At 44.9% G+C, this 14,464-nt stretch overlaps 1 protein-coding gene across 1 annotated transcript in view; it reads left to right on the top strand.

Annotated features, from left to right (window-relative positions):
- Nucleotides 1-14,464, top strand: part of Mgat4a (alpha-1,3-mannosyl-glycoprotein 4-beta-N-acetylglucosaminyltransferase A) — a 77,966-nt gene that overhangs the window by 37,120 nt on the left and 26,382 nt on the right. The window contains exons 4-5 of the mRNA XM_051204566.1: nucleotides 2,250-2,390; nucleotides 7,161-7,294. Of these exons, the coding sequence (XP_051060523.1) occupies nucleotides 2,250-2,390; nucleotides 7,161-7,294 (275 nt within the window). The remainder of the gene's footprint in view (nucleotides 1-2,249; nucleotides 2,391-7,160; nucleotides 7,295-14,464) is intronic.

Below are 14,464 nucleotides of genomic sequence, written 5' to 3'. Positions count from 1 at the left end.
TTTAAAAGTGGCACGCATTCGTGAGTTTTTATGGGGTGTGTGACCGGAGAGCTCTGGGAATAGCTAGTCAGCATGCGTTGTCCTTTTCAGAAAGAAAAAAAAAAAAAAAAAAAATCACGCAACATTTGCTATTCTGGTGAATTACAAATGCATTTTTGTTAATTGCTGAATTTGATCTCAACAAAATGCTGTTACATTTCATCAGTGATAGTGAAGAACAGGTATCTGTTGAAAGCATTCATAGTGAGGTTACATTTTAACCTGGCGTGGTCAAAGGAAGCTTGATGCCAGCCTAACAGCCCTGGGTTCAGTCCCCACCCCCTAAATAAATGCTTTAAAAATAAAAATCAGTTTCAACTTTCACTTCAGTCTGCGTATGAGATAACCCGTGTTTGACCTCAGATGGCCACTGAGGGAATCTATGAGCTTCTCTTGCATCTGTATGATAATAAGGAAGAAGCCTGTCTTATAGTGCGAACCTGGGAAGCATCTGATCCTCTCCTGGGGACCCTGTAGACAGAGGAGCACCGCCTCTCTGTGGCCATACCTTCTGCCTCTGGCGGTCAGTGGTTCAGGGTCTGTGCCAGGCCCTGGTGCCCTTGCCAGACTGGCACTTTAGATTCAGCTTCAGGGACTCTGAACAGAGCCAGCCAGGGATGCCTTACATGTTGATAGCAACACCTGACCTCGTTTTCCAAGTTCCTCCCTCTCCTCCAGAGGACACATGCGTGTTTTGTCATTGTACCATTTACAGCCACAGAATGCACAGTTACAGAAAAGTCACCCAGAAGCCTTATGGCCAGTGACTTCGGTTAACATTTTTTTTTCCTTTTAGTCTTTTGTATACATTTTTTTTAAAAAAATATTTTCTTGGAATTATACTATGAAGCATCCTTCCATTATCATTTTTTGTTTGTTTGAGACTGTCTTTTTCTCTGAAGCTCTGGCTGTCTTGGAACTTGCTCTGTAGACTCACAGAGCCCTCCTGCCCTCAGACTCACAGAGATCCTCCTGCCTCAGTCTCTAGAGTGCTGGAATAGAAGGTACACACCACAGTGTCTGGCATTCTTCAAAATACTGTTTACATTAAAAGTTTGTTTTAATGGGATGGGACCTCCTTCTGTAGCCCAGGCTGATCAAGAAGTCAGTGTCTGTGTCTCCCAGGCAGGCTTCAGACAGTTGTAATCTTCCTGTTTCAGCCTCCCTAGTGGTTAGGACTGGGTTGTGTACTCCTCACACTGGCTAAAGTACTTACATAGCTAGTGTGCTAATCATAAACCACAGCGAATTAAGCATTTCCTTCTATAATTAGCAAATGGATGTTTTCCTGGGTCATTTTTCCTCCGCTAAATCACAGTCTGTGAGAAGCAGCTCTGTGTGTCAATTGGCTGCGTTTGTGGCAGCCCTGTGATCTTCATTAGATTATGCTTTGATGGCCGGTGATTTTTAGACACATGGCACCATTCCTGGAACAAGACAGAAAGCAATTAAGTATCTGTTGAATGCATAAAAGCTAAAACCATCCAGAGAAAATGCCTGAGTCACAGGACAGACTGTTTCAGGGCCTTCCATTCTGCTGAATCTCTGGAACAGTAATTACACCATGACTGACATTTAAGCATCATTCAGGCTGTTGCTGACGGTTGGGTGGGAACAGGGTGTTGTAACATTGATATCTTTACAATGAGGTTCAGCTTTAACTTCATTATGATAGTGTATATGTGAGCTTGGTATGGGTGGGTTTTTTTCTGCATGTGTGTGTACCACACGTGTGCAGGGCCCAAGGACGCCAGAGGAGGGTGTCAGCTCTCCTGGGACTGGGTGCTGGGACCCGGGTCCTGGAGGAGTAGCAGGCTCTTTTGATGGCTGATCCATCTCTCTCGTCATATTTTTAGTGGAGTTGTGGTTCCCAGTCCTTGCTGTTAACTTCCTGGTTTAGAAGGTGAAATTTCAGTTGGATGGAAATTTAAAGCAATATTGTGTAATTAACCGGAGGTGTTTAGTCCATAAGCTATTCAGTCAGTCACTCATTGGTCCCCTAGGTGAAAACTAAAACCACACGAAGGACTGACATGTGCCGAGAGCATTCTCTACAGCTGCTGTTTAAAATTTTTCACTTACACTTTTTAGGGAGATACAATTTGCATGTAAAAGTTTGGCGGGTTAGCAGTGCATACAGAAAATGGAAGTCGTATTGGAACAGCCGTACAGGACGGTCCCCACCGTTTAATTGTCTTTCTGTGTTTCAGATAACACCCTAAAGCTACTAAAGGAGCTGACGAGCAGAAAATCCTTGCAAGTGCCAAGCATTTATTATCATTTGCCTCATTTATTGCAAAATGAAGGGAGTCTTCAGCCTGCGGTGCAGATCGCCAGCGGGAGGGCGGGAGGTGAGTTCCCCGTGTGCCTGTTACCTGAACTGGGCTTTGGAAAGTGGTTTTCACCACCAGAATGCAGTCTAATAGGACAAAAGATTAACCCCCCCCCAATCTCCGCACAGCACCTTGGGGCTCACCTAAACTGCTCTTTGAAGGGCTGTGGACATTTCTTCCCCATGTAGCAGAGTGAGACTTAGTAGACCTGTAGTTCAGGCACATAAATGCTTAAACCTTTGTAAGCTTTGTTTTAAAAATGGGGGGGGGGGCGCAGAGGGATGACCTTCACCCCGGACTTACCCCAGCATTGATGACGGTCCTGCCACGGGCTTTGTCTCACATCTGTCCTAGTTTTCCCTAGACAGACAGACAGACACAGGCGCTGTCGGTCTCATGAGCGTCCTGTGTGATAACACTTGAATTTGTTGCTTTCTCCTTGGCCCTTCGTAACCCTAGAATTTTCCTAATTGGATCTTTTGGCTACTTTGTATTTCTAGTTCCCCGTTTTTTTTTTTTTTTGCTTGAGTTTAACATGTTTGACTTAATTGAACTTGGACAATTTAATTTGAATTTTTCTTCATAGGTTTTAAAATACAGAGACCAGAATATTAAAATTGATGAACCGGTTACTCTAGAGCTGTTGACTCATCTTCCTTTGTTGTTGTTTGGGGATTTTTATTGTAAAATGAGCTTTCACTATGAAGCCCAAGCTTCCTGAGAACACACTTGCTCCCCCCCCCCGAGTAGGTGGGGTTACAGGTGTGCGTCATCCTTTCGAGCTTGAATTTCATACTTGTGTTACTTTTCAGATTTATTTGATGTGTACGAATATGTCCCATGTGATACCAAGAGCGCCACCCTCAGGAGGTAGTCAGGAGAGACTCTTGGGTCCCCTGGGACTGGGATTATAAATGGTTGTGAGCTGCCATGTGGTTGCTGGGAACAGAGCCCAGGTTCTCTTGAAGAGCAGCACGTGCTTCTCAGAGCACAGGGGTAGACTGGTTCCCTGGCCTTCTCCAGTTTGGACAGTTTGCCTGTGTTTCTGCGTGGCCCCTCCTCTGTCTTCAGAGCGCAGCATCTTCAGATTTCTCCCCAGGAGCCTTCCTTCCGATGCTGCACCTCCTCTGTGCACTCTGACCCTGTCAGTTATGTTTTGGTAAAGCTCCTTTTGGTTACACTGAGCATACCAAAATACCCTTTCCATCCCGTGCTTGACTTAGTCCCGCCCACAGATCTTCCCACCTCAAGAGGCTTGACTTAGTCCCGCCAACAAAACCCCTTGCACGGGTCAGGTAACTCATTCATGGATTCCAGGTATTAGGGCGTGGGCATCTTGAAGTCGTCACGATGAGAGAAGGAGAAAACAAGAGCATTGGAAGGGCGCTGTGGTGGAGGGAGCATGGAACATTCTAGAAAATAGGTGAAGACCAGTGTAACTGAAGTGGGTGGGTAGACGAACCATGTCAAACCAAAGGAAGCTAGAGAAGTTATATAAGGCTAAAAGACCGTAGGGATTGTGAGATCAGATTTTTCGCCTTAGAGGTGTAGTAGGAAGCCTTTGGTGGCCCAGTGACCTGTTCACAGCGACTGCTTATCAGATACCCTGCCTTTCAGAAATTTACATTACGATTTATAACAGTAGCAAAATTGCAGCTATGAAACAGTAACGAAAGTAATTTTGTGGTGGGGGTGTTCACCACAGCACGAGGAACTGTATTAAAAGATCTCAGCATTAGGGAGGTTGAGACCCACGGCTCTAAGGGTTGCAGACAGGTTAGTTAAAGATTTAACGTTTACAGAGCTCATGTTTGCTACAGTGGGGGAGTGTTTGAGGGCGTGGGCAGCGGAGCCATTGTGAGAGGTAGATGAACTATTTTAAGCTGACCGAAGAGCCCAGCACTTGGTGTTGAGAACGAGGACCAACAAGTCTTAACAAAGAAGCAGTGGGAAGACAAATAGACTTCTGGGGCCAAAGACGGCTCAGTGCTTAAGAGCACTGGCTGTTTTTCTACTGGACCCGGGTTCAATTCCCAGCACCCAGCTGTCTGTAACTCCAGTTTCGGGGGGCGGGTCTGACACCCTCTAACAGACATACATGCAGGCAAAACACCAATGTATATGAAATATAAATTTAAAAGTACAAAGCCCAAAGCATAGGCTTTTAATTAACCCTTTGTGACAGAGCCAGCTTGCACTGCAGTTGGTTTGGGGGGTGTTGTTTGGCTGAGTTTTGAGCACTTAGGAGAGGACAGAGAGACTGACTGGGTCTAGGCTTGAGGGAATGCCGTGGAGAATTCTAAGATTCCAGATGGTGTAACTGGACACGTGGTGGACATGCTCCTGAAATCCAGGAGGGTAAAGCATGTTCTACAGCATTGGTTTTTAAGACTTTATTGTATTTTAACTATGCAGTGTGTGTGTATGGGGTATGTGCATGTGACTGTGGGTCCTGGGGAGGTCTCAGGTGTGAGATCCCCTGGAGTTACGGCCCACGTGAGCCACATGGAGCCATCTCCCCAACTCACAGCATTGGTATTCTAGAGAAGAGGATGTGCTAAATTTGGGCAGGTTAAGTTTTGAGATGCTGTCAACCGGGCATTTGGATATTTGAATATGGGACTCAGAGGGGGACTCTCGAGTTAGGTTTAAGGCTATGAGTGACCATTCGTGAATGAGTGGTTGCTGAAGAAGTTTATATGAATGAGGTCAGCCAGGGCTTAGGGCTGAGCCTCCATCGTTGGCCAGCAGCTGATGTCCAGTGAAAGAGGAAAATAAAGGTAGGAAGACAGAATGAAGAGCCAACTGCCCAACATCTCATCCTAAGGAAAAAAAGAAAGGCTAAACAGTGGATGCTAAAAGCAGAACGTAGCTTAGTTTTAGCTGAAGGTGGGCTGAGTGATTGAAGACTGGGCATGCTAAATTTAGGCAGCTTCTACTTTCTTTGTTCTGGCGAATTTGGAATGTGACTTCCTGGCTCACAACCTCCCAGTGACTGTCTGCTCTGCTCGGAGTTGGCCTCAGCTTGGATTGTCTCCACGGAGGGTATTCCTTTCTGCCTTAGATCTATTCTGATCCTGCTAGATCTCGATTAGGTCAAGATCATCGTGCCTTCAGCATCCTGCTGCTTTCTCTTCTGGAGTGTTCTTCCTCAGCTCTCATAAGTCTCATGAGTGCAAAGGCGTTTCCCGTTTTATGCCTAGCACCTAGAATCCTGCCCTGCCTATATAATAGGTACAGAATGAGTAGATTGCCTCTCAGAGCCACTGACGTCTCTAGAGTGGGAGAGATGCCACCTTAGGGACAGTTCCTTCCACCACTAGTCCCTTGGAATTGTCACTTTTGGAACAGTGAAGGTAGGTTCATTGTCTTTAAGCCTCCGTCTCAGCTTTACAATTCTAAGTATTTCTTAGCATCTCCAGGAAATTGTTCCATGATTAATATTCATTTTTGTTTTGCCTGAGTCAGGGATTCTCTTTGTAGTCCTGGTCTTTTTTTCTAGGATCAGGCTGGCCTCGAACTCACAGAGATCCACCTGCCTCTGCTTCCCGAGTGCCGGGATTAAAGGTGTTTGCCAGCCTGCCTGGTTTAGGATTGTTTTTAGCATTTGCTGTGGTGTGTGTATAATACTTAGGATACTAATGCTTTAAGGCTTTAAGATACAGTTTTTCAAAGAAGACTTCGAAATGCTATCAGTTCTATGGAATCCCTCAAATCACTGAGTCAGATAAAATTGTGTGGTAAAATGAGAAAAAATGATCCTAAGATCTGAATTCTTGTCAGTTACGCATGAAGAACCTATAATATCGCATATGATTATAAATAGCACAGTTAACGACAGTAAATGTGGTACCCTGCTTAAGGACCCCAGGAGGCTGTCCTGGTAGAGTCGGTAGCAAGAGAGCACCAGCCTGGGCTCTTGTGAGCGGTACAGGATGAGTTGTCTGAAATAGATGTATCTGTGTGGATGATATGGATGGCTGTCTTCACAGCAGCTGGTAAATGTTTAAGGTGCGTGCATTTTGTGTTTTCCCACATTGTTTAGTTCATTTTTCTAAACTCGGCTTAGCTGGGTTCATTTGTCCAGTGTCCACCTACTGTGTGTCTTAGAGAAGAAACCACACATAAGCAAGTATGAAGTTCATATTATATATGAACATCCAGATTGTTCCCTGATGTATTAGCCATGCTGGAGTAAGTTTGCATCCGTAACAAGCAGTATCGTAGAAAGCATAATACTGGAACTCTTTAAGGGACTGGTAGTTCACAAAGCTTCCTCTGCCAGATGATGATCGCACCCTGAAATGCTGCCATCAACCTTACTCACAGCACAGGGACCCAAGCCAGGGAGTTGACAGGGAAGCCATACAGTCCTCAGAATTCCGTGTTCCCCACATCATTACTTCACGTTCTCGTCGTCTCTTCTGTCTAGGGCAGTTCTTGACCCTGTAAAGAGTGTTGGCTGGTTATTTTGTGACTTGTCCCCAAATTGCATTTGCCTGGTGTGTCTGCCGGCATGGTTCCCTCGAGCTGCTGATAATACAAGGCGTTCACTGTGTGTCAGATGTGAGCTGTTTGCAGCTGTTTGTTCTGGCAGGAGGGTTAGTCCTATTACCACTTATTTGTTTACATACACCCCTTGGCCTCGTCACGTGGAAGAGAATTACATATAGACGTTCCCCTTAGTCTTTCTCTTTCTAAAATTGAATTACTCTGTTGTTCTGTACACTTGTCTACATTGTCATCATAAAATCTTTTTTACATAATTACTGTATTTTTATTTTCCAGTTTCAATAGTAATGGGAATTCCTACCGTGAAGAGACAAGTTAAATCTTACCTCATGGAAACCCTCCATTCCCTTATTGATAATCTGTACCCTGAAGAGAAACTGGACTGTGTTATAGTTGTCTTCATAGGAGAGGTAATTTCTTATTTTTTTCCCCCACCTTATGTGATCTGAGAGTTAAGATACTGATCAAATATTTGTGTGTATTTTTATAATCATTTAGACTAACAGTTGCTAACCTATGGGTAGCGACCACTTTGTGTGTGTGTGTGGGGGGGTCACATATCACATAGCCTGCATATCAGATGTTTACATTATGAATTGTAAGAATATTGTAAACATTTTTCCATGTCAAAAAAAAAAAAAAAAAAAAAGGAAAACCAAAAGGAAGATTTGTTTTTAAGAGAATAAAGGTTCCAGCAACATTTTTGTACTTTTTTTCTGGCTTCCAAATATTTATTCGTCTGGCTTTGGAATCGTCGTTTTTCACTCTCTGGCCCATGGGTGAGTTTTTGGGTTCCTGCAGTGATCAGCCACAGCAGCATGGTGTAAATGGAGTGTGGGGTGGAGTGTACTGACTTGACACTAATTTCTCAGTGTGTGGCCAGGACCCAAACACAATCAAATATTCATATGTGACCAGCATTCACTGCCAAGCTTGAGCCACTTCCTCTTCCGACAGCTATGAAAGAGCTCATTTCTTCTTTCTAGGTAATACGAAAATATTAAAAACTGGTTATTGTCAACGTGGCTCAACTGACAGTCACCGGGGAAGGGGAACCCTCAAGGACTTGCCTAGATCGTATTGGTTTGTGGTCGTGTCTGTGACAGGTGGTCTTGAATTGATAGCCTAGCCTACTGTGGGCAACACCATTCCTACGCAGGTGGTTCTGGGGTTTATGAGAAAGCTTGGGGATGAGCCAGAGAGCAAGCCAGCAAGCAGTCTGATTTCAGCTTCAATTCTGCCTGAGTTCTGGCGAGACTTCCCCTGACGGTCTGTGACCTGGAAGCAGAAACCGAACACACCCTCCCTTGTGTTGTTTTGGTCAGAGTCGGTTTTTTGTTGTGTGTGTGTGTGTTTATAGAAAAGCAAAGTAGAACAATTTGATTTTCCAATTTAATGGATAAAAAGTAACACTTTGGCCTTTGTTAAAACAAAGGTTTGGAGACTGGTTGGTCGAAAAGTAAATGGTTTTTATTTAATTTGATCTTTTTACTGTATGGAATCATATGTAGGTTTGTGTAGATTCTTACCATTTGTATTTATAATTGGTTTTCTATAAACTTTGCTTATTTTTTATGCCTTGATTTGCAAGGAATTTCCATATATGAGGGGAATCAGCTTTTCGAAGTAGCTTGCCCATTTGGTTATTTGTATTTATGATCGCCCCTTCCCCCCCCCCCCCCGTTTAGGTAAGCAATGACTATTAAAATTGAGAGTGAACTCTTGACTTACTGTTGTGCTGGTAAAAACCAATCCAGCACAAACACTTGTAATTTCAGAAATGTATATATGCAGATAAACATGTATAGAAAACTCCTCCATATTCGCCACTAAAACAAGTAAGATCTTCGTCAGACCTTTAGTGGCAGGTGCCTTGAGTCTCAGGACTATGTGGGGTGCCACTTTCTGCCAGATACATTTTCATAGAGTTGGAACTTACTAGCAATGAGAATATTCTTATTGTGCAGTGTTAGCGGCACTCCAATGTCTGAACAGCCTTCTTGGACCACAGTAGCTGCATGAATTTCAGTGCAGTCTGTCCTGAAAGGGAGAATTGAAATGTTTCCTGGATTTGGCCAGGTGGCAATTCACAATCATTGCTGCGTGTGCTGGCATCCCCATGGGTGGCTAGAAGCTTCCCCCTAGGAGTTCCGGTAGCCCGAGGTCCATCAGGTCCAAGTTGTGTGGCTTTGACCATGATTTGTACACAGGATGGCTGGAGATCTTCAGAGTCTTCCTCAACACCTGTGTGTACTCGCCAGCTCGATAACCCATGCCTGTGTCTAATGGGCAGGGGAGCTGCTTGAGTGAGCTTCCGCAGACGCATCTGTTTAAATGCTCAGCCACCAAGGAGCATCACTCTCTCCGTCACTGGGGGTGGGCTCTGAGGTTTCAAAGGCCCAAGCCGCACCCAGAGCCTGTCTCTCTGCCTAAGGACCAGGATGTAGGCCTGCTGGGCTGTCCTGCTCCAAGGTCTGCCTGTAGGCTGCCACGCTTCCTGATGTGATGAGAATGGGGTAGGAAAGCCCTACCTGTGCTTCCTCTTATAGTTGTTGCCTGGGTCATGGTGTCTCTTCATAGCAGTAGAACAGTGACTAAGACAGGCAACTCTTAATTTGTCCGGAAATAAATTAGTCTAGCCCTCTCAGGCTGCTGCTCTCCCTGGTATCCCGGATGCTCATGGGGTTCTCTGTGTGCAGTGCTAACCGTCCTGTGTTACCGCTGCGTCTGAGCACTGGCTCTTCCTTTCAGTCCCTTCTCCAGCTGCCCGGCTTCAGTGAAGCTACTGCTGGGCCCCCATTTAAATCAGTGATAGCAAACATGGAAAAAAATCTATGTACATGCTCACACACACATAAATGTCTGTAGTGTGTGTTTATATATTTCCAAGCAAACCAGGAGTTTCTGTGAAGGCACGCGTTGTCCGTAGACTAGATGAAGATTGGAGAGAGAGATGCTGAGCATGTTGGTGCATGCCTGTAAACCCACGGCACCTCAGAAGGCTGAGACAGGAAGACTGCAGAAAGTTCAAGGCCAGCCAAGGCTACACGAGACTGTTTCAAAATCTAAGTGTTAGAGTTGTGGGGAGTACGGGCAGATAACTGAGGGCTGCGGTCTTTTACCTGTGTCACTTTTTGTTCGATGGTTTCTTTTTTGTTTGTTTTGAGACAGGATTTCTCCGTGTAGCTCTGTAAATCAGGCTGGCCTCGAACTCACAGAGATCCCTTCTGCCTCTGCCTCTCGTGCTGCAATTAAAGGCCTGCAACAGTGGCAGTGGCGGCGCACGCCCGACTTGGTTTAGTCTTTTGATGGTTACTCACAGTCCATGGTTTACATAAGGGTGTGCGCCTTTGTGGCTTCTTCAAATCCTTTGACATAAATTGCTCTAACAGTGCTGGCAGTCAGCCTGTTGGCCAGAACTGACAGATCAATTTATCAGTGAGAGCGGTCAAGTTAATGTGGCATCCTTAGTTGGCATAGGCCCGGCTTTTGTACTGTAAAGATGCTCTTCTTTGTGTTCTGCACTTGTCTTGAGGCGGGCAAGACTTTTAAGGTTAGGGAAATGACCCGTTTCTCACCAGATCCTCAGCGCTGACTCAGTCACCCCCGGGACTTCCTGCAGAAATAACCGTGCTCTATTGCCATCATCTTTATCTCCCTTTGTTAATTGGAGTTCCTTATTCTCAGTTGTAGATAGCGACCAGTTCTTGTTTCTTAATCAAGGTGTATGCGTGTGTGTGTGGGTGCGCGTGTGTGTCTGTGTGAGTGCGCACGCGCGTGTCTGTGCATGTGTGCGTGTGTCTGTATGTGCGCATGTGTGTGTGTGCCCACGTACATGAATTCTGCTGTGGCCACCTGCTGTGGCCTGGCTGTTTCTCTTCACTTGGTTGCATCAGAACAGTTTTAAGTTAATTTTGCATTTTCCTGGCCCAGAACTTAGGCACTTTTTGAAAACACCTGCTTCTTTGTGTTTGAGGTAGGTTGCAGAAATCAAGATCTGAGGCCTGGGGGACGACTCAGTCAGTAAACTGTATACCTTATGAACACGAGGACCTGAGTTCAAGTCCCCGGACCCATATAAAAGTGCCAGGTGTGGTGGCACACACTTGGAATCATAGCAGTGTGGAGGCAGAGACAGGATCGCTGGGGTTTGCTGGCCAGCCAGTCTAGCCTAATTTGTGAGCTCCAGGATAGTGAGAGATGCTGCCTCAAAGGAGGTAGGTTAACAATATTCCTGAGGACGATGCAAAGTTGTCCTCTGTTCTCACATGAACATATAGGTACCCAGATGTACAGGAACACACACACACACACACACACACACACACACACACACACACACCCAGGATCAAGGTCTTGATTTTGCTCATTAGCTGAGGGATCATTCTTTTCTCACGCTTCCAGTGGAGACACCCCATTTCTGTATACTTTTATGGCCCTTCCTCTATGTGTATGTTAAGTCATATGTCTATCGTATGTTTTTAATGTGTCTCTGGCTGTGATCTCATGGGGTCCACTCCAGCCTTCCCTCATTGCTCAGTAATTAAACCCTTTCCTCCAAAGTGAGGAATCTGGTTGTTAGGATTCACAATAAACCTGCTTAACTTTTCAAAGTTAAGTAAGCGCAAAGGAGGTTTGAATTGTTAAGCTAATCTGTAGACGAGCGTTTGCCCCTGTTTTCTTCCTTCAGCCTCTCAGTGTCCAGAGTGCTGTCTTCCGACGGTGGTTAGCGCAGCTCTCTCCTTGTCTGTCCACTTTGGGGTGCTTACAGTCTTCAGTAACGGGTTTGCTGTTCTTGTTTTCTATTTTGAATTACTTTGGGAGCATGGACCTGCTTTAAAAAAATAATCTACATAAAAAAGATACAGTCAGAAGAGGTGCTACTTCATCCCTTTATCTCATTGTCTAGATTAGTTATCGATACCTAACTATATCTTGATTGGAAAATGTCCGTACAAGTCCATTTTAATTGGCGGGGTCCCCCCCCCTCGTGAATTAAGAGATTCCTTATTTTGTGAGGTTTCTCTATGCAGAGATTTTATGATACAATAATTATATTGCCCTGTTGGGTTTCTGCTCCCCCCCCCCCCGTTGCCATGACGTAATAAGGGGGAGAGGTTTTGCTCAGCTCACAGTTAAGGGTAGGGGGCAAAGTGGGAGGGACGTGAAGCTCGTCACAGAGCACCCACACCAGACAGGAGGATGGAGGCCCCCTTTCCTTTCTCACAGGCCTGGGTCTGAGCCAAAGGAGGTTGACGCCCACAGTGGGCGGGTCTGCCCATCTCAGGTGCCCCCCCCCAGATAATGCCCTCCAGGCATGCCGTAGGCGGCCTCCCACGCAGTTCCAGAGCCTACTGTCCATGAACTCAAACCACCACAGCATTCAGTGTTCTTTCTGCTTGATTTGCTGTGGGCTGAGAGGTGAATTAAATATCTTCCTTAACTTTTTATTTTTTAATCCTAGTGCTGAAGTTAGACAGTCTTTCATATTTCTCGTTCTTTGGTGTTTGAAACCCATCTTTTATCCAGTTGCTCAATTTATTCTTTTTCTGTCCTTAAACCTTGGTACTTCTGCTGTAATGTAGTTCAGTCTCAGGTACTATAGGTCGTATTTTCCTGGCACGTTATATGTTCTCTCTGCCTATGAGTTAAGTCTTTAGTTTCACAAAAAATGTATATTTTTTTCATGTGGAAAATTGAAGACATAAAACAAAGTTGAAAAATCTTTACACAAAATACCTATTACCACCTAGATTCTTCTATTCGGGTTTTAGTGTTTTTGTTTGTCATGTTTCACTTCACCTACCCCCATGCTTTATCATTATTAATCATTACATAAAAATGTGTATTCTTTTTTTTTTTTTCAAAAAAAAAACTTATTATGCATACAGTATTCTGCCTGCATGTATGCACAGAGACCAGAAGAGGGCGCCAGATCTCACTCACTACAGATGGCGGTTAGCCACCGTGTGGGTGCTGGGAATTGAACCTCGGTCCTCTGGAAGAGCAGTCAGTGCTCTTAGCCACTAAGCCATCTCTCCAGCTGGTCCCTATTATTTTAAATTGGGTTGTTGTTGCTGTTGTTTAATTTCAGTTACAAGTTTTTAAATATATAAAGTGAATACCATTCTTGTCAAATTTGTGTTTGGATATTTTTCCCAGTCTGAATGTTTATCTGTTTTCTTCATACTGCCATGGTGGGAATTCTGTGAGCTAGCAGACCCTTGCGTGCTTCTGTATTGTAAAGACTGCCTGCAAACCGTCAGCTTTTAACTCTGCATTAGGACTGTGTCCATCTTGCGCTAACTTTCGTTAAGGTCTAGGGTAGTGTGAATGTCCCCGATTGCCACATATCCATAATTGCCGTCCCCTGTGCTGAGAGCACATTTCTACTTCTCCAACGCATCTGTTGGAAACAGTGACTGTGAGTGTGGGTCTGTTTTGCATTCTCTGGATTTTGAGCTGAATCTCATGCTGGAGCTTCACCGCCTGTTGTAGGTTTGCGTGAGTTACTGATGACCCACAGAGGCCTGTAGTTTTGAGTTTTCCGGGTTGCTTCAGATGTTGCAGGCCCTTTATGTTTCCACACATTCAGAACTGTCACAGCGCCTTCTGATGCTCAGTGCTGCCTCCTAGAGGCAACGGCTTCGCTGAGTACAGTTTTCTTCATTCTTTCCTCAATGGTCAAATCCTTACTCCAGAGTTTCTTCTTCCCCTCCCCCTCTGCTTCCTTCCCTTTGTCCGTCCTCTCTCTTGTCTGCTGTTTTGTTGGCTGAGCATTTATCCCAGCACTTGGGAGGCGGATCTCTGAGATTTTGAGGCCAGCCTGGTCTACAGTGTGAGCTCCAGAACAGCCAGAGCTATTACACAGAGAGCCCCTGTATAAAGTATAAAAAGTTATTTTTATTGATAGGTTGTACTCATTTCTCCCCCTTTTTTCTTATTATTTTGTGTTTTGCTTCCATGTTTATGAGTCATCATTGAATGGTTGGGGGTTTCAGGCTGCTGGCTGAGGGGAGGGTGGGGGAATAAAGATGTGTTCTGGACTAATTATATTAATTTATTATTATTATTTTATAAAAAGAGTTGCCAGCTTTTCTTTAAGTGCCAGCCCCAGCTGTAGGTCTTATGTTACCTCTGGTTATTGGGACAAAGCCAGGTCCCCTTTTGAGCCTGAGAATTTCAGTTGTTAATATTTCAAAATGAGGCTGTGGTTCTTGTGTTCGCTGATGAGTGTGTGATTTCCTGGAAGGGGCGTGGGAAAGCTGCTGCTTCTCTTAACCACTCCCAAGGTCTCTAAGCGTGCTTTCAGCTCCCAGTTAGCTACCTGTGTGTTTTTTTTTTTTCCCTGCTTTTTCTCCCCTGAAGCACCCAAGCGCTCCAGAATGGGGCCCTCACTGTGGTGACATTTTCTCAAGCTTTTCCTTCTCTTGTTGAACTAGAATGTATTGAAAATACTGTGTTGAAGCAGGTTCTGGGGATAGCGATAGACAAACCCCACTCTGAAGTTAGTTTCTGCATCATGGGCTCCTCGCCCTTGGAGGGGGCATCACTTGGATCCTCCTCATGGGCTCCTCATC

This window comes from Phodopus roborovskii, unplaced genomic scaffold (genome assembly GCF_943737965.1).
Source record: "Phodopus roborovskii unplaced genomic scaffold, PHOROB, whole genome shotgun sequence".
NCBI classification, from domain to species: domain Eukaryota; kingdom Metazoa; phylum Chordata; class Mammalia; order Rodentia; family Cricetidae; genus Phodopus; species Phodopus roborovskii.
This window is presented reverse-complemented; position numbering and strand designations above follow the sequence as displayed.